This window comes from Sciurus carolinensis, chromosome 18 (assembly GCF_902686445.1).
Source record: "Sciurus carolinensis chromosome 18, mSciCar1.2, whole genome shotgun sequence".
In the NCBI taxonomy this organism is placed as follows: Eukaryota; Metazoa; Chordata; class Mammalia; order Rodentia; family Sciuridae; genus Sciurus; species Sciurus carolinensis.
In genome coordinates, this window is record NC_062230.1 from 39,077,371 (window position 1) to 39,099,292 (window position 21,922).

The window sequence follows — 21,922 nt, forward strand, 5'->3', positions numbered from 1 at the left end:
GTCCCACGCACAGCAATCATTAACAGATATTTATTGAACGCTAAGCGCCATGCCCAGGCTGCCTGCCCCGTTGTCCTGAGGAAGTCGATAGACTGGATGTGCCAGGGCGGTCAGCCCAGCAGGCAGAGCCGGCGCCGGAGGGAGCTGCGGATCTCCAGGCAAGCCTTGCGGAGTTCATCGCAGTCTGGCCCCAGCACGTCCAGCTCACACACCCGCCTGTTGACCTGAGGGGTCACACTGAGCCTGTGCCCAGGACTCTAGGCCCTGTGGGGATCAGTCTGGCACCCGTTGCAGCCCTTGCCTGCTGTTTTGTAAGGCCTGAAACTTCAAGTGCTCCTTGAAATCTTTGAGCCTCACACTGCACCCAAAGGCCTAACAGGATTTCCCTGCTCCTCACCCTCCAATTCCCCTCTCAATAAGACCAGCTGCATCCCCCTCTAGGCTTCACCTCTCTGCCAGCCCACATAACTTTTTTTTTTTCCTACATAAGTAGTCAAATAAGCCAATCCCACGCTCCTGTGGGAACCAGGGGCACCTCACCCTCTTGTCTCTAGGAAGCCTGCTTCCCACTGTCCCTGCTGGCTCCCTGTTTCCAAGTGCATCCCCTGCAGCCCTGCATGGCATTCCCGTCCTCCTCCCCCAGATTTTAGTGTATGTGAGTAACTACTGCTCTCATCTGACCAGAGCCAGGTGTCCTGCGTTTCATTACCTCAGACTGTTGAGGGCAGGGAATCCCCCCTTCACCAAGGGGATGATGGGAAGGGCTAGGGAGTAGGGGTCAATCCAGCCCCTATCTCCTGGTCACCCATACACACACACACACCTCAGTCAGCAGCTCCAGGAGATCTCCCCTGGGGTTGGCTCTGAGGACCTCCACCAGCGTCCGGACTAAGTCAGAACCCTTCTCATCCCGATAGGCCACACAGCCTAGGTCAGGGAACAAAGGCCAGAGAGTAAGGCTCAGGCCCCTGCCTCTGCCTCTCAACCCCAGGGGCCCACTGTGACTGGACATGGGGGATAGCAAGCTCAGAGGATCCAGAGATCAGACCAGAGAGAACATGGTGTGGGGCGGGGACTTCTTGCAGTTGGACCAAATTGTTTCTCAGTGTTTGCTGAGTGATTATGTGTATAGATTCAATATTGAATAAACATTTGCTATGGATCTACTAGGTGTCAGGCAGGGCTCTGAAACAAACAGTCTGCCCTGCCCTCACAGAAGTTACAGCCTGAGGAAGTGGTGCACGTGCACTGCTTCACACAGAGGGCACTTGACATTGGGCTCACTAGCATTGCTATTAATGAGTGAAAACCATGGAATCTCAGCAGCTCAGGAGACTGAGGTAGGAGGATCACAAGTTCAAAACCAGCCTCAGCAATTTGGTGAGGCTGTAAGCAACTCAGCCAGATATAAATATAAACATATAAAAGGGCAAGGAATGTGGATCAGTGGTCAAACACCCATGAGTTTAATCCCTGGTATGAGAGAGAGAGAGAGAGAGAGAGAGAGAGAGAGAGAGAGAGAGAGAGGAGAAAAAGGAGGAGGAGGAGGAGGAGGAGGAGGAGGAGGAGGAGGAGGAGGACAACAACAAAGGAAGGAAGGAAAGAAAGAAAGAAAGAAAGAAAGAAAGAAAGAAAGAAAGAAAGAAAGAAAGAAAGAAAAGAAAAGAAAAGAAAAGAAAAGAAAAGAAAACTGTGGAAGGTGGAAGGAGATGTCTTAACTGCACCTGGGCTGGTTATTCTGAATCCCAACCCTGGCTACCACTAAGGCCACTCCAGATCTCAGAGCAGGAAGCTGGGTCCAGTGTAACCACGAACTTCTTACCCTCAGTGGCTGCATAGACTGTCAGGATGTCTGCTTGGTCAGAGCTTCCTGGAGTGGAACCCCTGGAGGGGCTGCCTGAAAGAGAAGTCAATTGCAATCACCAGCATCCTCAGACTCCACCAGGTCCAGTTTCTCCCCATCTCTGGCTCAAGGGTAGCACAGGGCAACGGAAAGATAGCTGGAAACCTAAATATCAGTCCTGTGTTTACTAACTGTAACCTTAGAGAAGCTACTTCATCTTAGTGAGAGTTACTTCCAGGATCAATTAAAGGGAGTAGCCCTCACTTCCCAAAGGCCTATGCAATTTTTTCCTCCCTTTTTCTCTTGGCAAAGAGCGGGCAGAGGTGATGGTGAAATACAAAAGAACCAAAGTAGCACCATTTTGTTCTGACCTGACTCTGTTGTATGCTTGCTTATAATGTTTTCTTCTAGCCTCCTGAAGATGCATCTATGTTGACAGTACAGTAGGCCCTTCCCACATCCCTATGGCCCTGATGTATAACAAAATGACTCTGAAATGTATAATCAAAACGATTCTCCAATGTAATCAAAGTAACTGTCTTTCTGACCTACATGTGCCTCAATGGTTCTTGTGGGTTTTGTGGGTTTTGCCTTTATAAACTCTACTTCCAAAATTCAGGTGCTGGGAGTTCTTTGAGGTGCTAGCCTGCTCCCAACCACCGCTTGCCTGGCATGCTCACTAAAGAACCCTTTTCCCCTTCAATTTGGCTTAATATACATAGTGGTTAGTAATTTTCACGTACTCTGTGACAACAGCAGGACCCAGCTAAGAGCCCCAGAAATGCCCTCTGAACAGTTCCCACCCTGATACCAGACCTGTCAAGCCCACGCTCGGAGGGAAAGCAGGACCCACCTTGGGCATCAGCATGGATCTGGAGGACATCTGCCTGTGTAGGGATAGCTGGAAGTGTCCGACGCCATCGCCAGTACCAGGGGAGAGCCACTGGCCCCACACCAGCATCCCTCTTTCCTGGTGGGGGGTCAGATACCTTCACTCAGTGGGTACCTGGAGATGTCTCCAAAGGTCCAGAACTGATGTGAAGAGTGGGATCAAAGCAAGAACCCAACCCCCTGAGCCCCGAATCAGGCCTGCTAAGCTGGAAATATTCAGAGTGATGTAGACCAGGCTGGGATTAAGGGTTCAAATCTGTAGGCTCGATTCTAGGACAGAGTAGAAAGAATGCTCAGGCTTCCTGTAGAAGGTAGACAGCAAGCATGGGAGGCTGAGGGCCAACAGGAAAGCCAGAGCAGGAGAAGGCAGACTGGAAGCCGGCTGCTCACCCCCACAGGCTTACCCCCGCGGCAGGCCTGAAGCAGGAAGATCTTGGGGCTGCCCTGCAGTGCCTGGCAATGGCTCAGCTCCCGCACCAGTGCCTCTGGCTGTACCTCCTGTCCATCAGCCCCCAGCAGTTGCCCCTGAGGCCCTCCATGGGCCATGAGGGCCACAAGGGCACAGCTCACAGGGCCCTTACAGGTGTCCAGCCTCTCCCGGAACTGAGCCAACTCTGCCTGGAACCCCTGGAGTGGGGACAAGGTTGAGGCCTGGGCTGCAGCCACTGCCTCCCTAGCCCCTGGCTGTCCTCCAGGGGGCTGAGATGTCTTCTCCAGTGTCTGCCCACCCAGTCTCCACCTGCCTCAAGCCTCAGGCCCAGGGAAGAAGCCCTAACTCCCTGCTGCAAGTCCTGGCACGGCTCACTGGAGGTGATGTGGAGGTCCAGCCTGCCAGAGCCGATTCTCCTCCTACCCCAGTGGGTAAGAAGTTAAAGGCATGAGGAGAGGGCAGCAGGATGATGAATGTCCAGAAACAAAACCAACAGAGACTCTTGGAGGGAAAGCTTTGCCCTGGGGAGACTTAGTAGCAAGGGAGACCATACTCTCCAAGGCAGGAAAGTGACTGCCATGCATGCAGCAGGGAAGATGGAGGCTAGACCTATGGGTGTACTTCCTGCTGGTGATGCGGGAGAGGCCAGGAGGGGATCCCCAAGATCCTAGGGGAGGGGCGCCCTTTCTTTGAAGTACCACCAGAAGTCCTGGGCTTCCCCTTACCTGAGCTGTAGGGTCCTTTCTCAAGGTGATCTCAAAGCCCAGGGCCTGGCACAGGTGCCCCAGAGCCTTCACATCATGCTGGGCCCCAGGCCGGTCTTGGATCACTGCCAGGAGGAGGGCAGCCTTGACCCCCAACAGGTCATACTGAGCCCTGAGCCTGGGTTCTGTCTACAGAGAAGGTTGAGGCACATTCAAAATGGTCTAAGGGGACCCCAAATTCTTAGCCTCCCCCAACTGGGTGTCCTCAGGCTCATCCCACCTGCAGCTGCAGCCATAGGATGGGATCCCTGCCTCACCTCAGGCCTCCAGGGCTCCACACCTCCCAGGCATAGTGCTCCCCGTAAGGAGCTCCGAAGGAATGGGCAGGAGGTGTCCCCAGTAGAGTCTTCAGCCACCCTGCAGAAGAGCTGGGAGGGTGGGCCCCAGGACACCTCAGAGGGCTGCTTGGTGAGGGATCTGGGGGGAGGGGCACTACCCAAGCGGGTGGCAGGATCCTGACTCCAGGGTAAGGCTTTGCATGTTCCTGGCTACGACAGGCTTTTAGGGGTCAACTGCCAGAGGAGGGAGGAGGATGAGGAGGGCAAGATGGACCTACACAAGGCCTCAGCTCTAGTTCAGGCTCAAGGTCATTGACTTACCTGGGCATGTCATGTCTGTCCTCAAGTGGACAGTGGGCATATCATTACCTCCTGCCCTGCCCCGGGGATCAGGGTACACACTAGAGCTCACTAGAGTGGGGCCGCCTGTGGAGGAAGGCTCTTAGGGCAGGTGTTTCCCTGGCAGAGCTTTGGAGAAGAGCTGGCGCCCGTATGCCCCACCCACAGGGTCACCCAGCCACCACCCAACTGCATAGTCAGAACTTCAGACCCCAGGACCAGACCTGGGTCAGTCCCAGCCCCACAGTGACAGCAGTCCCTGCCTGGATGAGTGTCAAAAGGGACAGATGGAGGTGCCAGTCTGGATGCCTAGAGTACAAGGAAGGGCGTGCTGATGGCCTCAGAGGCTGAGACCATGTGAGGCTGGCCAGGGCAACAGGAAGGCCTGCCACACAGAGAGTGGCTTGGGCAAGGGCGTGGAATGGGAGCCTGGAGTGTCTGGGGTGGTCCTACGTGGGGCACAGGTGCGGCCAAGGCTGACACAATAAAGAGTGAATGGGGGACAGGTATGTGAATGAATTTAACTGGAACAGCAGGGTTAGGGGGACCCAGGACCACCATCTCCCACTCCCCTCCTGAGGCCTCCACCTCTGTCAGCAGTTGCAACAGGGACCAGTGTGGACAGCAGCCACAGAGCTCCCTCAGGCCATCAAGGAAGGCTCCGGGCTCCGGGGCAGCTGGTGGAGAAACAGCACAGAAGCTTCGTGTTGGCCAGAGTGGGGAGCTTTCCCGCCCATCCCCTGCCCCCACTTTATCCCCCCAGAACCAAGGTCCCTGCCCAGCCACTCACCCCCATGGTCACTTGAGAGTAGCAGGAAGACTTTGGGGCAGCCCCTCAGAGCCTCACAGCAACTCAGCTCCCGGACCAACAGCTGTGCATGCCTCAGCTGCCCACTGGGGGCCACTAGGGCTACAAGGGCACAGCTCACAGGTCCCTTGTGGGCATCCAGATGCTGCCGAAACCAAACCAGCTCCTCAAGGAAGCACTAGGGCAAGAGCCAAGGCCTGGTCTGAGTCTAGGGAGACCTGAATGGAATGGGTGCTGGGGCTAGGTGAGGAATGAGGCTCACCTGGACAGAGGTCCTCCTCTTCTCACACTTTTCAAAGCCCAGGGACCCAAATATGCAGTCCAGGGCAGTGACTGTAGCAGTGGACACCCCATGACTGCTGATTGTCAGGGCCACTCTTGAACCCTGCAGGCTGTATTTCCCCTGAGAAGGTAAAGTCAGAGCTGGGGCTGGGGCTCTGCTGGGTGTCAGGAGTGGGCTGGGCCAGGTGCAGCCTCCCACTACCTTTCTCCCCAGGCTGTCTTGAGCATCTGCCCACTGTGAGGCTGCCTGCAGGGTCCCAGCCACCAGGAAGGCCATGGAGATCAGGTGGAACTTTATCCAAGCACCCAGCTCACCTCCTTGGTCCTGACTCACAGTACCCTGGGTCCCAACCCTTGCCCTCTCCACAAGCTGTCTCCTATCAGCTGTTTATGACCTCAGCTGGACTCTGCCCACCTCCTCTGGAAGCCTGAGCTCCACTACCCCAGCCCAACTCTGTTCTTTTGCTCCAGCTGATTACTTTCTGGCTGACATTGATGTGCCCCCACCTGAGCCAGGAACCTGCGCCTGTTTCTATTCTTAGCACTTGGCTCACATTCCTATCTGATCTTGTTACTCCAGAGTGTCTCCTTTTGGAGGCAGTTACCAGCTCTAAAAAATGTTCATACTGCCCCACCACCCCTTACATTCCTAACACCCACACACACGCACACGCACACACACACACACACACACACACACACACACACACACGCACACAACAGCTCTGAGCCCGAGAGTCCAGTATCACTGACTGGAATCAACCTTGTCCACAGTTCAACCCTGTTTGCTTCATCTGGGAAATGGGGACAGTCATGACCACAGGAAGATGTGCTAAATAGGGGCTGGCACACACAGGCCAGTTAAGAGGGACAGGAACATCTTATCCCACCTGCTCTCACCTCTCCTCAGATGGACCTGAGACAACACCAGGCAAATAGAAAGGGATCTGGTTAGGAGGGGCTGTACTCAGGTGACCACTGGCTCTGACCAAGCATCCACCAGCTCTGCACAGGCCCTAGTGTGGGCCTGGGCAGGGGTAAGGCTGGATATCAAGGGCTGTCTGGGGAACAAGGTCAGGGCCCATTTTGACCTGTAACCCTTAAGCACAAGACAGCCTCAGGTTCTCGGACCTAATGAGCAGCAGAAGTATTCCAAACAACTGAGACAGCCCCTTTCCAGCCCCTTGCACATTTCATCATTGGGGAAGAAGAGGGCCTGATGAACAACAACCCATGTCCTGTCTGGCTCCCCACTCTGTCAGGGCAAAGAGTTGACCCAGACCAGGGAAGACACTGGCTGACAGAGTGGGATGAGAAAACCAGGGTACATGATTGCCCTTAGGGATCCAACCCACCTACAAGTCCAGGATGTAGCTCTACCTGGTGACCACACAACTCTACAAACCAGCAGTATGACCAGGCCAGGAGGCCAAGAATTGAATTCCCATCCCCACAGCAGACATCTGAAGACAGACTGCGCTCAGCAGTAAAGGACTTGCCTAGCATGCATGAGATTCTTGGTTCAATCCCAAGTACTGAAAAAAAAAAAAAAAAAAAAAAAGACACAGAGACTAAAGGGAAGTTTCCACATTTATTCAAACCCTTTTGAGACCCACTGGGTTAAGCTCTTTGGGAGCTCCTGGCCTGTATGTGTTACTGCAAGTCTGCACAAGATACAGACCAAAGAATGGAATGTAGTGCTTGAGGAGTCAACAAAGAAGTGCTGATGTTAAGTACCACAAAGGCCAGTCCTCTGGAAGAGTGGACAGTAGGAGACTTCTGCCCACCTTGTTCCTGGTCTCCAGGTTTGGCCTCCTGTTGCTGGAGCCACTGCCACCACCTCCAGACTAGCACATGGGTGGTTCTTGGGGGCTCACAGCAGGATGAGTCTGCCAAGAGCAAAGGCAAGCAGCTTCCTATGGCCAGGCCTGGTCTGGAAGTGGGAGATGATGAAAGCTGAAACGCTCCTGGGCACACATCCAAAACCCAGATTCTCCTAGGTGTGGGCTGACTGTCTCTCCCAAAGTCCAGCAGCCACTGGTGCCAAGGGCAGTTCTCCATCCCGATTGGAAGGCACAGGTTGGCAGGGCAGAGGACCTGGCTCATGGACCCACCTAAGAAGGTAGGGAACAAAGAGCAACGGCCAGACAAAGCTGAGGGGTCCTTGGGAAGAAGCCCCAGGCCTTGCCTGAGTCCTCAACTACTTCCTGCTACAGCCAGGAATGTGCCAAACTCCAGGAAACTAGAGGAGGTAAAAACACAGAGCAAGAAGAGGAAGACAAAGTAGCAGAATTTCCATTCCCTGGGAGCAGGGCAGGCCAGTTTTGGGGGATAACCCTGCAAGTCCTGTTCAGACCTAGCAGTGGTGGAAAACCAGTGGAGAATCCTCAATGGGGACAAAGGGAGATCACAGGGAGCACCTGCCTTGCTCACCCAGTCCCCACTGGCTGCTCACCCCACGCGCTAGGCCATCTTGGCGTGCAGGCTCTGGTGGGCAATGAGGTGTGCACGCTGCTTGAAGCTCTTGTCACACTCGCCACAGCCAAAGGGACGCTCGCCAGTGTGCACACGCCGGTGGTCCAACAAGTAGGAGCGCAGGGAGAAGCTCTTGCCGCAGTCGCTGCAGCCAAAGGGCTTCTCGCCGGTGTGGATGCGCTGGTGGTCCGCCAGGTAGGCGCTGCGGCTGAAGCTCTTGCCACATTCAGAGCATGAGAAGGGCTTCTCACCCGTGTGCACGCCCTGGTGACGCACCAGGTCCGAAGAGCTGCGGAAGCTCTTGTCGCACTCAGGGCACTTGTGTGGCTTTTCACCGGTGTGTGTGCGCTGGTGCCGTGCCAGATCTGAGCCCCAGCGGAATCGCTTCCCACACTGCCCGCAGCTGTGAGGCTTCTCGGCAGCTAGGTCCCGAAACTGGCGCCTGCGAGTGGGCGGCCGACCCCGCCGCACCCCCACCAGCTGGCCAAGGGCTGCCCCTGGCCGGTTCTCGCTCTCCCAGGCCTCAGCCTCTTCGGGGCTCCAGGATACGGACACCTCACCGCCTGGCTGGCGTGGAAGCACCATCACCGCCTCCTCCAGCTGGGCCCTCTCGCTCTGACTTTTGAGCCCCAAACCTGCAAAGGGGGAGGGAGCAGACTCTTCAGTCCTACTTTGTTCTGGAGCTGGTGCTGAGGCCAGGAAGAAATGCAGCTCAGGGGAAAGCTCCCTGGGTAGGAGGGTCAGACAGGCAAGCCCAAGTTCCCTCATCTGCAAAATGGGATAGTGATGAAAAGCCAATAGAGTAGTTCTGATCGAGCTCCAGAAGGTCCAGCTGGGCAGATTCTGTCTGCAGAGATGCCTGCTAATCATGACCCTCCACTAGGTCCCTTACCCAACAAGGTCCTTAACCCATTCAAGTACCTTGGGTTCTACACCTGCAACCAAAGGCCCACTCTCAAAGCTCATTGAATGGACTCAGCTTAATTGGGTGAATTAACCAAACTCAAACTGGTAAAAACAGGTACAAGTGATGTGGTTATGCGGTCCCCTCACTCCACAGGCTCCAGCTCTCCAAACTCAAGAATACAGAGTAACTTCAGATAAGGAAGGATCTCAGCCAGGTCCACTGGGTGGTGTGGGTTAAATGAGATGATACTGGCTTGGAGAGGGACCCATAGTGTGTGGCTTCAAATGGCAAGGTATGTGGACTTGGAGAGCAGCCCAGCCCTGTCAACATTCCTTCAGTTGGTGAGGCAAGGTGGCCTCACAACAAAGCATGTCTTAGTGCTGTCCCTTCAGTGCGCACTGACTTTTCTGAGTCTCAGGTTCCTCATCTATTAAATGAGGACAATATTTCAATGCATTATGTTGTGTGAATCAAAGAAGAAAATGCCCTTACCAGCACTCAGCACAGGCTGGCACATCTTAGGCACTTATCACATGATATACACATAGAGGTACAGCGAACTGAACATCAACACAAGAAAGGAATCCCACAGGGCTCTTGAGGAAACCAAGGAAAAGCCCACTTTGGAATGGGCTGAGGGAAGCATGGGAATAAAGACTGAGAATTGCATCAGGAAAAGGGGCCATCAAGACCCTTACCTAGGGCAGCATTCCGAGAATTCTCCCGCTTTATGTCCCAGAAGAGATTCCTTTGAGCAGGATCCAGAGAACCCCATTCTTCCCGTGAGAAATAGAAGGGAATGTCTCCCAATGCCACAGGTCCCTGGAATGAGGAAGGAAGACTGAGCTCAGGTTGCTTTGCTTAAGCCTCCCAGGCAGCTGTGGGTGGGGACAGGGTGGGTCAGATGAAAGAGGCCTACAGGAGAAAGCAAGGAACATTTTATAAACTCAACAGTGCCAAGGGTCTCAGAGAGGACAAAAGGACTGGTAACTCACATGGACCCCAGAGGCAAAGCAGGCATCTGTGGTCTCTCTGGTATTCCCCTCTTTAAGAAGAGCAGGAAGCTGGGCTGAAGGAAAAGAATGGAGCCTCAGAGAGGCCACCTCAGGCCTGAGACTGAGACCTTAGTCTCCCCTGCACATGTGCACATGCACACACACGCATACACAGAGATGCACATGAGATGTGCATGTATGACTGGGCTTCAGACAACAGAAACATCCTACCTGCTACACTTAGGGCAATGCTTGAGAAGGAGCAAGGCCCCTGGCCAGCCACTATAAGGACAGAGGTTTACTTACTGTTATGGCTATGCTGCTCCTGGGGTACAGGCAGCCGGCTCCATGCCCCCACCATCAGCAAAGGCCCCCTAGCCTGGGATCTTTGGACTGCAGACTCTGGTTCCACCTCCTCTGAGGGCGCATCCTGTGCAGGAACCACAACATGCTCATCAGCACCGAGATCAGATGGGGGAGACAGAGTTTAATCCCTGGGAAGGAGACACAGGACATGGCCCTCAGGAGGCTAGGGTGTTGAGAAGGAGATCAATATGGAGCCCTGGGAAAATCCAGAGAAGAATGTAACACCAGGCACTGCTGTGTGCCCAAGGATACTCCCCATCAATCATGATGCAAAAACCAGCCCTCCTACCAGGTCAGAGCCTCACATCCTAACAGATCATTAGCACCTCCCCAGATGTTTCCAGTCTCAAGGACCCAACACACCACAAGATAGCAGGGTGTCCACAGTCAGCTCTACCTTCTCATACCCTTCTGGAGTTCTTATGCATATCACCATATCCCCGGGCCTGGCCTAGAGCAGAACACGAATATACATTTGCAGAACCTATATGAAGTTAAAACCTTCTTTCTGGAACAAGCCCACTTTGCCCTGTGAAACCACCAAAAAGAAACCAACCAAATTTACTTCGTATTCATTTTTCAAAAAAAGCAACACGTGTTACATCATGCTTTTGTGCTGCTCCCTTGGGCTCAGGGTCTCCCCTATGCTGTGAGCCTCCTGGAGATTCATCTCCATGGGGATGGCCATTTTCCTTCAGCTCAAGTACCATCTGGATCTGGGAGGGGCCCCTCACCTGCAGCCAGGCTTTCACTGGCTGCTTCTGTAGGTCCTCCACCAAGGCCACAGCTTCCTCGCCACTCCCTGGAAGCTGTCCCCGCACCCGGGCCTGGATCTCCCCTGGCAGCACTGTCAGAAACTGTTCCAGCACCAACCGCTCCAGAATCTGCTCCTTGGTGTGCAGTTCGGGCCTAAGCCAACGGCAGCAGAGCTCCCAGAGCTGGCTGAAGGCCTCATGTGGCCCACCCACATCCCCATAACAGAACTGACGAAAGCGCTGGCGGCAGGCCTCAGAATCCTTGCTGTCTTCCTGTTGGACAGATTCTTGGTCCCAGGAGGAATCTTCCACCTTCACAATCAGAAGTCCTTCTCCCTCCTCAGGAGCCTGGTCCTGATACTCCTGGGGGGATGCCATTCCCCTGGCCTAAGGCTCAGGGCTGGTTGGCCTCAGCCTGGGTCCTGGAGTTGACCCTTTCAATCTCCCAGAGGGATCCCCTGTGATGGCTGGGCTGGCATCTAGACACACACTCCTGGGGAAAGAGCAAACCAGCAGGATTTGGGGAAGAGTGGAATACATAAGCAAACAATCAGCCTAAAGAGTTATCCAGGGACTCCAGTACCCATCCTTTGGTGCCCTGGAACATTTTTTAGGCTTTACTGTAATACCTTGTTCTTTTTGCTTTGTGTGTGTTTTGGGGGGGGGGGTACTGGGGATCTAACCCAGGGGTGCTTTACCACAGAGCTACATTCCCAGTCCATTTTATTTTTTGAGACAGGGTCTCCCAAGTTGTCCAGCTTTGTCTCAAACTTGCAATTATCCTGCTTCAGCCTCCCTAGTAGTTGGGAGAGTAGCTAAGATTACAGGCATGCACCTTGGTGCCTGGCTATGTTTTGTTCTATGTAACTGTCTTTCCTACTAATAGAGGTTTAGGACTCTATCACCAAGCCTAAAATAAAAAACCCTGGGTTTTTCCTGACTCAACTAACTACAAAACCTAATCTCACTCATTTGGTAGTACTACTAGACCTACTGATATGAGCACATTTATGTTTATATTTATACTACTTAATGTAAATGTCCATGTTTTATGGCAAAAATACTAATGTATTGGTTCAGTTTGTAAAGATTGATTGAACTATACTTAGGACATTTTTCCATTTGTTTATTTAAATTAAAAATTTTAATTATTGTATTTGAGTGTTGTCCCCAATCCCTTTGGGGGTGTTACTTAATATACCATATGGGCACTGTATTCATTCTCAAAATTGAAATCTTCTGAATCCCCAAACATATCGGGCGGGGAGCGGGGGTCAGCGCGCTGACACTATCCAAAGCCCTTTATATATAAATGTATGACACATTCAGACTATTATCCTTTACACTTACACTGCAAAGTTACACTTTATGTTGTTACTCTTCAAAATTCTGATAAGTGTATTTTGAAATTTTCTTTTTAGCAACAAACACAAACATCTAATAAAGGACGGGGGATTTAAACAATACACAAATACACAGAAGCGAAACTCCTTTCCTTGATGAAGTTGCGATTCTCCCTCTTTGACAGTCTGACATAAGACGTCCCAGGCCTTTTCCTGTGCTTTTAATAAAAACGTTATCCATACAAATGAAAAAAAAAAGTGCTTGATGTGTGTTTTCACATAAATGAGAACGTTTCTTTCACTAGAAGCACTACGAGCTTACGTGGTATGGGTGTACTCGGGTTTCTTAACCAATACACGAGTAATGCACGAGTTGTTTCCAGTTCTTCTCTATGACACACTAAGCACTTTATTCACTCTTCTGCTCTTCACAAGTCTCTTGAAAGGTACGCGCGCCATTCTCGTCCTCCGCTGACCGAGGAGGTCTCCCCGGAGAGGCCAGGACTCACTCACCAGGGTCGCTCGGCAGGACGCGGCAGGCGGGTACGTTGACCCGGCCGAAGCCCCGCGCTGTCCCCAGCAGCCTCGCTTGCGCGGAGCTGACGGAAGGCGGGCGCGCAGGGTGTCTGCGCGGAGACCGAGCGGGCAACAGGCGCGCTAGGGCGGACCGCACCTCCCAGCGGAGCACGACCCCTCGGGGTACACCTCCGGGCGCCGGCCCGGGCCACCCGAAGCTCCGCGCTCGACCTTGGAGCCGGGAGGCCCGCGTCGCCGGTCCCCGCCCCCGGGACACACCGCCCACAACCGCCCCGGAGTTCCCAGTTCCGCCGCCAGCCCCAGGCGCCGGAAGCCCGCGCGGGGCTCGCCGGGAAACCACGCGGCGCACGCGCCAGGGCGAGCCGGAGACCGGACGTTTCCCCGCCGACGAACAGCCAATCAACAGGGAAAGTTCCTGGGGTTAGCCAATCAGCAGGCAGCGACGGCGGCGCGTCAGCACCCAGGCAGCGGGGCTGAAGGCTTGGGTTTGTCTCTGGGTTTGCTGTCTTCCTTCCTCTGCGCTTTCCTTTTCTCGGCGCCTTCGGCCCTTGAGCAGTGGAAAGAGGACGCCTGACCAGCAGAGGCCACCCCTGGCCCAGCCACCGGAGCGCTAGCCCCGCCGGAAGGGATGCGCTGGAGAGGTTTCCTCCCTCCGCTCCAGATGCTCGGCTCCAACGAGCGGGTGGAGGGCCTGGGGACCGCGGCCCCGGGGACACGCTCCCCGACCCCTGCGTCCCACTTCTCCCTAGTCTTTCGCCGCCCTGCGATGTCCCAGGCGGGTCCCGCACCCTCCCACCAGCAGCTCTGTCTGCGCAGAGCTGAAGAGCGGCGATGGACCTGGGGCCCAAAAGGGTCCAGAGCTGGCGGACCGTTTTCGGGAACCTCCAGGTTTTCATTTCCTTACTTTGGACCCACTCGCACCCTCTCCACGCCTCAAGATTTCAGGCTCCAGATTTTTTCAGAAGTGAAAAGCTCTTTTTTTCGATCATGCACGTTTTGCATGCTTGGTGTAGAAAATAAAAAAGATTGGAAAATTATAAAGGTATTTCTCTCTTCGTGAAGTTAGCTTCCTCACTCAGCTCAGATGTCACCCCCTCAAAAAGGTCGTACCTAACCCTCTGAACCATCTCTACCCTGATTTATTTTTCTTCCTGACGTTTATCGTTTGACACGTATTTGTAATATGTATCTCACTACTCCTCTGTTGGTAGCTACACGAACGCAGACACTTTTTACTGCCCTGCCTCGGGCATCTGCACATGGTAGGTGATCAGTACACACTGATGGAATGAATGAAGGTTAAAAAAAAAAAAAAAAAAAAAAAAAAAAACTAATTTGACCATCCAGAAATAAGCACTAGTCATTTTGTAGTATTTATTATAGTTCTACATCTGTGACTATATTTCTAATATATTTCAGGAATCACTCTAAGTCATATTCTGTTGATTAAGTAGTATAGATATCTTTCAGTGTCAGCACATACAAATAAAATGCATCAGTTTTGTAAACTGCTTAGTATTCCCCAGCATGGGAGTTCCATATTTTATTTTATTTGTTTTTTTAAAGTTCTTCCCTTTTCTTTCTTATTTTAAAGCATTCTTTTTTAAAACCTTTTTAAATTTATTTTTATGTGGTACTGAGGATCAAACCCAGTGCTTCACATGTGCTAGGCAAGCGCTCTAGCACTGAGCCACAATTCCAGCCTCCATATTTTATTTATTTAAAGTACTCTCCTTTAGTGGGATAGAGGAAGGGAACCAGGGAAAGGAGGAGGAGAGGCAAAGGTGAGGTACTGGGAAATGAAACTGACTAAATTATACTGATATGCTATGCTATGTGCATGCACAAATAAGTAACAATGAATCACACTTGCACTATTAGGGGGCCCAACTTAAGAACAGACTGATCACCACTGAGAAATCCAAATTTGAGAGTCTATTAATCCAGCCGGCTGTCTCACACAATGCCCCAAAAAATGGCAATTGGGAGAACAGCCCCAACCATAGGGTTGTAGGGGTTCTTATACCAAAAATCACATCAATCATAAGTATCTATTGCTTTGATTCAAAATTACAAACTAACATCATGAGATCATCAACAGAGGGGGAAGTGGGTCAAAATGACCCTTACCTAGGTACAAACTAAAGAATGGTTACTAACATCCACACAATCACCATTCACATGATACATTGTTTAGGAGCAATAGGAATCAAAAGAGAGCAATTTTTCATTACATAAGAATTGTCATTTTGTATTGCTAAACATGCCATGCTAAGTAACTGATGATGGGTACAGAGGTGGGGTGTTCTCATGAGAGAAGCTTATTTCCTACAAAGCATGGAGTCTCAGAGCAAAATGGAGTCTGTTTAGTCATTTCCCTTATAGTCTGGCCTAAACATTCTCATGGAGCCAGATCTGTCAGCCCATCATAATGCATAATTATAATGCACCAAAGTCTGGAAAAAAAATAATTTAAAAATTCAGGATCAGACATACAAACAAAAAACAAAGTGCACTTGGACATTTAGATCGTTTATAATTTTCAGAATTTACAATTAAACTTGTATATGTAGCTTTGTGCATTTGCTTAAACACCCTGCTACACCATTGACATTTTGATTGAAATTTTAAGTCTGCAGATTAATATTGGGGAGAAATGGTGTTTTTACAATAATGTTTTCCCATGCAGAGATATATTTTGACTTGATATATTTTAGTAAAATTTTGTTGTCTATCATTTGTTCTTTCTAAAAGTAGGTTGTTTCTTTTGTTCATTTATGATTTTGTGGTTGTGATTATTTCCCCCATTGTATTACTTGCTTCTGTTAGAGATTAAAAACATGTCAGTAATTTGAACAAAATCTGAAACAAAGATTTGTTAAATCACAAAAAATGGTTACCTACTAAAAGTAAAAGGGGTAAGAGAGTCTCTAAAAGTTATGGAAATAGCAACTGCAGGAAGCAAATTCTGCGTTCAAGATTGAGGACACAAACTCAAATACCCCCACCCTTTCCGTCAAGGCAAAGAGTCAGACCTGTAAGAGCCAGCAGCTGTGACAAGTGCACACAGGGAACGCTGCTGGAAGTGAATGCCCAAGCTTTCCTCCCCTGAGCTCTACCAGCCTGTGCTGGGAAGGTGAAAGTCCCTTTATCCAGCTCTGGCTTTACAGTGTTCTTCTTACGCCCTCTACTGGAAAAAAAAAATCATCAAATGGGCTAGCATTTCAGGACCATCAAATTTCTGTTCAATAATTTAGAGAATACAGCAAGTCAATCGCCAGGTCCTTCCTGGCTTAACCATGGCTAGATGGTTTTTGCACTGTAAAGCAACAGAGTGTGTCTGCCTTAGCACATTGGACAATGCCAGGAAGTTGTAGAGGCCCTAACTTGAGTGACACATGTTGGGAGAGCATAGCTCTGTGCACCATGTGCTGTGGCAGGTAACCAAGAGCCCCCAGGTTGGTAGGAAGGGTAGGAAGCACCTGTGTTAGTGGAAACATGGGTGTTTCTCCAAAATGGCAGGCACTGGGCAATGCTGGAGCCTATGTTACTATGTTACTAGAACTGTGCCCCTGGGATGGGAGGCTATCATAGTGCATTTTGGAGCTTCAGAGACTATGGAGGATATGTTGTATTCCTGGGTTGCAAATTTAGGAACAATATTTTGGGTGGGTTTTTGTTGTTGTTGTTTGTTATTTTGTTTTGTTTGTACCAGGAACTGAACTCAGGGGCACTCAACCACTGAGACACATCCCCAGCCCTATTTTGATTTTTAGAGACAGGGCCTCACTCAGTTGCTGAGACTGGCTTTGAACTCCTGATGCTCCTGCCTCAGCCTCCTGAGCCACTGGGATTACAGGCATGTGTCACCACACCCAGCAATATTCTGTTTTGAGTTGACAAATACAAGCTGTAATACATCTCTCACAGTACCTACCCAGCCTACATGAGACCTCCACCATTCACCCCATCCTTCCCAGATCCCTGGTAGCCATGTTTGCATTATATGAATTTGCCCCAGCAAAATGGACTGCAATGGGGGAAAGAGTTTTTGGCTCAGACTGAGTCCCTAGCTCCTCTCTACCTGGAATCTAGAACTGGGACTAGGTTCCAGTCACTTCTCTATGTGGCCCTGTAGAGCGTAGATTCATGAACTGGCAGACACTGCTGTTTCCTCTTGTTTTCTAGACACAAAATCAGTGAATAAGAAAGCCTCAACAGGGGAGGATGGGAGTGACCTGAGGGAGGCCACAGGAAAACGGAGGGAGACTGGAAAAGCTCCTGGGTCCTGTGACCCACATGTTCCATGAGATAATATTCTCTTTACAAAAATATCCCCCTTTTGTTTTTGCTGGCTTTCTTTGACAGTCAGAGAGCCCTGAGTATTACATGGCCATTGGCTGCATGAGTATATTCTTGCTTTTCACGTACTTGACCAAAAATGTATTTTACCTGCTGTAACCTATTAATGGCAAGTTGCTGGGGTTGGTTTGTTTTTGTTGGTGGTGGGGTTTTTTGTTTGTTTGTTTGTTTCTGTTTTTTGGTGGTGGTGGTGCTGGGAATCAGACCCAGGGTTTGGTACATATTAGACAAGTGCTCTTCCACTGAACTATCTCCAACCAAGTTTTTTGTTTGTTTGTTTTGTTTTTAAACTGGGAATCGAACCCAAGGGTGCTCTACCACTGAATTATATCCACAGTCCTTTTTATATTTTATTTTGAAATGGGCTTACTAATTTGCTGAGGCTGGCCTCAAACTATCGATCCTCCTGCTTCAAACTCCTGAATTGTGAGAATTACAGGCCTAAACCACCATACCCAGCTCCAAATTGCTATTTCTGAGGGCTGAAGCACATTAGTTTCCTAATATAAATTACCACAAACTTTGTGTCTTACAACAAAACAAATGTATTGTCTTACAATTCTGAATACCAGAAGTCTGAATTTTACCTCACTGGGTCCATTTCAAGGTGTCTGCAAAGCTAGCTCTTCTGGCAGCTTTCAGAGAGTTCAACTGTCTTTCAAGCGTGTAGAGGTGCCTGTGCTCATTGACTTATGGCCCCTTCCTCTGTCTTCAAAGTGGATCATTCCTCTCAGCTTCTGTCATCTCCTCTCTCCTCTCCTGTAGTCATAGCTCCCTTTTATGAAAACCTTGGTATTCCAGATAATCTCATCATGTTATAATCTTTAACTCTATCACATCTACAAAGATTATCTTTCTAAATAAGGAAATATTTTAAGTTCCAGAGATTAGGAATATTTGGGGTTATTACCTACTATAAAGCCATAGAGGGTCTTTCTTGGGGAGGTACCAGGGATTGAACTCAGGGGCACTCGACCACTGAGCCACATCTCCAGCCCTATGTTGTATTTTATTTTGTTACAGAGCACGTGAGAATTACAAACCACCATGCATATTGAGCCAAATTGAAAGAGAAAAAACGGTTCTTTAGTGAGCATGCCAGGCAAGCGGTGGCTGGGAGCAGGCTAGCACCTCAAAGAACTCCCAGCACCTGAATTTTGGAAGTAGAGTTTATAAAGGCAAAACCCACAAGAACCACTGAGACACATAGGTCAGAAAGTCCCTATAGAGATAGTTACTTTGATTACATTGGAGAATCATTTTGATAATACATTTCAGAGTCATTTTGTTATGCATCAGGGCCATAGGGATGTGGGAAGGGCCTACTGTACTGTCAACATAGATGCATCTTCAGGAGACTGGAAGGAAAACATTATAAGCAAGCATACAGTGGAGCCTGGTCACAACAAAATAGCGCTACTTTGGTTCTTTTCCATTTCAATTTAGAAACAGGGTCTCACTGAGTTGCTTAGCACCTCACTTTTACTGAGGCTGACTCTGAACTGGAGATCTTCCTGCCTCAACCTCCAGAGCAGAGCCACTGGGATTACAGGCATGTGCCACTGTGCTGCGCTCACAGAGTGTCTTTTCAAGCTACACGGGTAGTAGTTCAATTTATAACCTCAAGTGGAACAATTAAAATTGCAGCTCTGAGCCGCTTGTAATCCCAGTGGCTCAGGAGACTGAAGCAGGAGGATCACCAGCTCAAAGCCAGCCTCAGCAATTTAGCAAGGTTCTAAACGATTGAGTGAGACCCTGTCTCTAAATAAAATATAAACAGTGGCTGGGGATGTGGCTCAGGGGTTAAGAACCACTAGGTTCAATCCCCAGCTCCCCCCCAAAAAAATTGCAGCCCTAAAAGCAAACTAATGAGCATACCAGTTTCCATCTATAAGCACCACTACCACTTAACCCAAATATATATTCCCGGTTGAACCCAGGTGTGCTTTTATCACTGAGCTCCATCTTCAGTCCTTTTTTATTTTTTGAGTCAGGGTCTCACTAAATTGCTGAGACTGCCCTAAAACCTGTGATCCTCTTCCCTTGGCCTGTATGTGTATGTAGGTATTTTCCCCCTTTTGTAGTTCTGGGATTTATCAAGGACCTTGCACATGCCAGGCAAGTGTGATACCACTAAGCTACATCCCCAGCTACTCTGTACATATATATATTTTTTCCAGCCTCAGTTTGTTCTCAGAGCAACAAGCATGGCATGGGGTTTGGGGGCTTCAGTCTTGGAGACAAGGGCAGGGTTGCAGGTCTGTCTTCTTGGCCTGGGAATATTTGGGATCCCCCAGCTGGGCCATCCAGATCACCCTTCTGGAATCGCCAGCTCTCTCCTCTCTCCTCAGTGGACAGGAGAGTGGGCGGGAGGGCAGCTTCACCCAGCAGGAGACACTATCTCCTCTCCGTGGGACACCCAGCCCCTCTCCTGGGCAGGACCCCCCGGGGCCACACAGTCGTGTCTAGATCTCCATGTCCACAGGGCAAACATTGCCCGTTTTGTGCTCTCTGACACACTGCTCTCTGTCTTTGGCCAGGTCCACTTTTCGAAGCAGTTGGTCCATAGGTTCAACTGTGCCTTGGTTGAACATGTCTGTCTCGTGCCGCAGCTGTGTGTACATATATTCTTAATGCTGGTAACTTTCCTTCTGCAGTATATATTCCCTGAAGTGGATTATTACGTTGAAAATTAGATATTTTAATTTTTTCATTCATTCTTTAAATTTTGTATTTGTTCTTTTTAGTTATACATGACAATAGGATGTATTTTGACATACCAAACATACATGGAGTATAACTTCCCATTTTTGTGATTGTACATGATGTGGAATTACACTGGTCGTGTATTCGTATATGAACATAGGAAAGTCATGTCCGATTCACTCTATGGTCTTTTCTATTCCCATCCTCACTCCCTTTATTCCCCTTTGTCTAATCCAGTGAACCTCTATTCTTCCTCCTCCTGCCCTCCCCCCACTTGCCCCACTTATTGTGAGTTAGCATCCCCATATCAGAGAGAATGTTTGGCATTTGACTTTTTGGGGACTGCCTTATTTCATTTAGCATGATAGTCTCCAGCTCCATCCAATTACTGGCAAATGCCATAATTTCATTCTTCTTTATGGCTGAATAATATTCCATTGTGTATGTATACCACATTTTCTTTATCCATTCATCTGTTGAAGGGCACCTAGGTTGGTTTCATAGCTTAGCTATTATGAATTGAGCTACTGTAAACATTGATGTGGCCACATCATTGTAGTATGTATTTATTTTTGAGACAGGGTCTTACTAAATTTCTTAGGGTCTCTCCAGTTGCACAGACTGCCTTTGAACTTGTGGTCCTCCAGCCTCAGTCTCTCATTTAAATTTCTTTTCATGTTTTAATTTTACTACTGCACCCAGCTAAATTTACTTTTAAATTGGCATATTTGTACATAAAATTGTACATATGTATGGGATACCATATAGTATACATTGTGTGGTATTTACATACTTTTTTGGGAGGAGTACCAGGGATTGAACTCAGGGACACTTGACCACTGAGCCACATGCCCCAGCCCTATTTTGTATTTTATTTAGAGACATGGTCTCACTGAGTTGTTTACCTCCTTGCTTTTGCTGAGGCTGATTTTGAACTCGTGATCCTCCTGCCTTCGCCTCCTGAGCTGCTTGGATTACAGGCATGCCTCACTGCACCCAACTAGAGGACATACTTTCTAATGAAGACCTTGTGTTTATGATTCAAATGCAATAGAAACACAAAATAATATAAATATTCAATGTATTAGTTATCTGTTGTGGGATAACCAATTTCTTCAAAACTTAAGTTTTGTTTTCTGCAGGTGCAGTGGTGCATGCCTGTAATCCCAGTGACTTGGGAGGCTGAGGTAGGAAGATTGCAAGTTCAAAGCCACTCTCAGCAACTTAGCAAGACCCTAAACAACTTATTGAAACTGTTTCGAGAAATAAAAAAGGGTTGGGGGCTGTGTCTGTGACTGTAGCTCAGTGGCATAACACTTGCCCAGCATATGAGGCACTGGGTTCCTTCCTTAGCACTGCATAAACAAATAAAGGCATTTTGTCCATCTACAATCACAAAACAAAATTATTAAAATTGACCAGAGAGAATTGTAGATATGGAATATTTGTCATAAATTGTGAACACCCCCAAAAATAAAAAGGGGCTGGGGAGGTGGCTTGGGGGCTAAGTCCCTGAGTTTGATCTGTAGTAAAAAAAAAAAAAAGAAAAGAAAACCACATTATCTCACATAGTTTTGAGTTCTGACTCCGGATCTTTTCAGATGCTGCCATCACAATGTCAGTGGGAACCCTAGTCGTCCATGGATCACACACACAGCTATTGGCAGGAGACCTAAGTTCTCCCCACCAGGGCTTCCCTGTAGGACTGCTAAGTGACACATTGTTTTTCCACTATGCAACCCACTTCAGTGCCAGCAGACTACAGGCAGAGGCCAGGCAATGGTTCAGGGCCACAGTTTGCCCTGCCATGGGGCACTACTGAATGACCCCTTTCTAAATGA

The 21,922-nt window shown here is 49.5% G+C and overlaps 2 protein-coding genes and 1 pseudogene across 4 annotated transcripts; all 3 read right to left on the minus strand.

Annotated features, from left to right (window-relative positions):
• Window positions 1–30: 30 nt before the first annotated feature.
• On the minus strand, window positions 31–5,970 carry LOC124970611 (caspase-2-like). Of its 2 annotated transcripts, none has more exons than XM_047534101.1 (11): window positions 5,838–5,970; window positions 5,616–5,756; window positions 5,336–5,531; window positions 5,134–5,222; window positions 4,186–4,296; window positions 3,890–4,057; window positions 3,139–3,361; window positions 2,697–2,813; window positions 1,823–1,897; window positions 824–927; window positions 31–224 (listed from the first exon to the last, which is right to left on the minus strand). In XM_047534101.1, exons 1-11 carry the CDS (start codon window positions 5,910–5,912, stop codon window positions 111–113), a joined length of 1,413 nt encoding a protein of 470 aa, XP_047390057.1. In that variant the 5' UTR covers window positions 5,913–5,970; the 3' UTR covers window positions 31–110. The 2 variants fall into 2 exon arrangements, with proteins under 2 accessions (XP_047390057.1, XP_047390058.1); XM_047534102.1 differs by having other exon boundaries at window positions 72–216.
• Window positions 5,971–7,212: 1,242 nt separating this feature from the next.
• Znf213 (zinc finger protein 213) lies at window positions 7,213–13,329 on the minus strand. 2 transcript variants are annotated; one of them, XM_047534425.1, is made up of 6 exons: window positions 12,990–13,329; window positions 11,113–11,626; window positions 10,319–10,442; window positions 10,013–10,086; window positions 9,716–9,839; window positions 7,213–8,745 (listed from the first exon to the last, which is right to left on the minus strand). In XM_047534425.1, exons 2-6 carry the CDS (start codon window positions 11,509–11,511, stop codon window positions 8,099–8,101), a joined length of 1,368 nt encoding a protein of 455 aa, XP_047390381.1. In that variant the 5' UTR covers window positions 11,512–11,626; window positions 12,990–13,329; the 3' UTR covers window positions 7,213–8,098. The 2 variants fall into 2 exon arrangements, with proteins under 2 accessions (XP_047390381.1, XP_047390380.1); XM_047534424.1 differs by having other exon boundaries at window positions 12,799–13,329.
• Window positions 13,330–21,810: 8,481 nt separating this feature from the next.
• Window positions 21,811–21,922, minus strand: LOC124970842 (uncharacterized; annotated as a pseudogene).

Bases quoted from the DNA above. Each gene is read 5' to 3' on its own strand.
- LOC124970611 (XM_047534101.1), bottom strand. From the start codon at position 5,912: ATGGCCTTCCTGGTGGCTGGGACCCTGCAGGCAGCCTCACAGTGGGCA. The intron at 5,757-5,837 runs GTAGTGGGAGGC...TTACCTTCTCAG, and splicing joins AAGACAGCCTGGGGAGAAAG to GGGAAATACAGCCTGCAGGG. The intron at 225-823 runs GTGTGTGTGTGT...GTGACCCCTCAG, and splicing joins TCCTGGAGCTGCTGACTGAG to GTCAACAGGCGGGTGTGTGA.
- Znf213 (XM_047534425.1), bottom strand. From the start codon at position 11,511: ATGGCATCCCCCCAGGAGTATCAGGACCAGGCTCCTGAGGAGGGAGAA. The intron at 10,087-10,318 runs GTAAGTAAACCT...CTTTTCCTTCAG, and splicing joins GGAGCAGCATAGCCATAACA to CCCAGCTTCCTGCTCTTCTT. The intron at 9,840-10,012 runs GTGAGTTACCAG...TCCTCATTCCAG, and splicing joins GCTTTGCCTCTGGGGTCCAT to GGACCTGTGGCATTGGGAGA.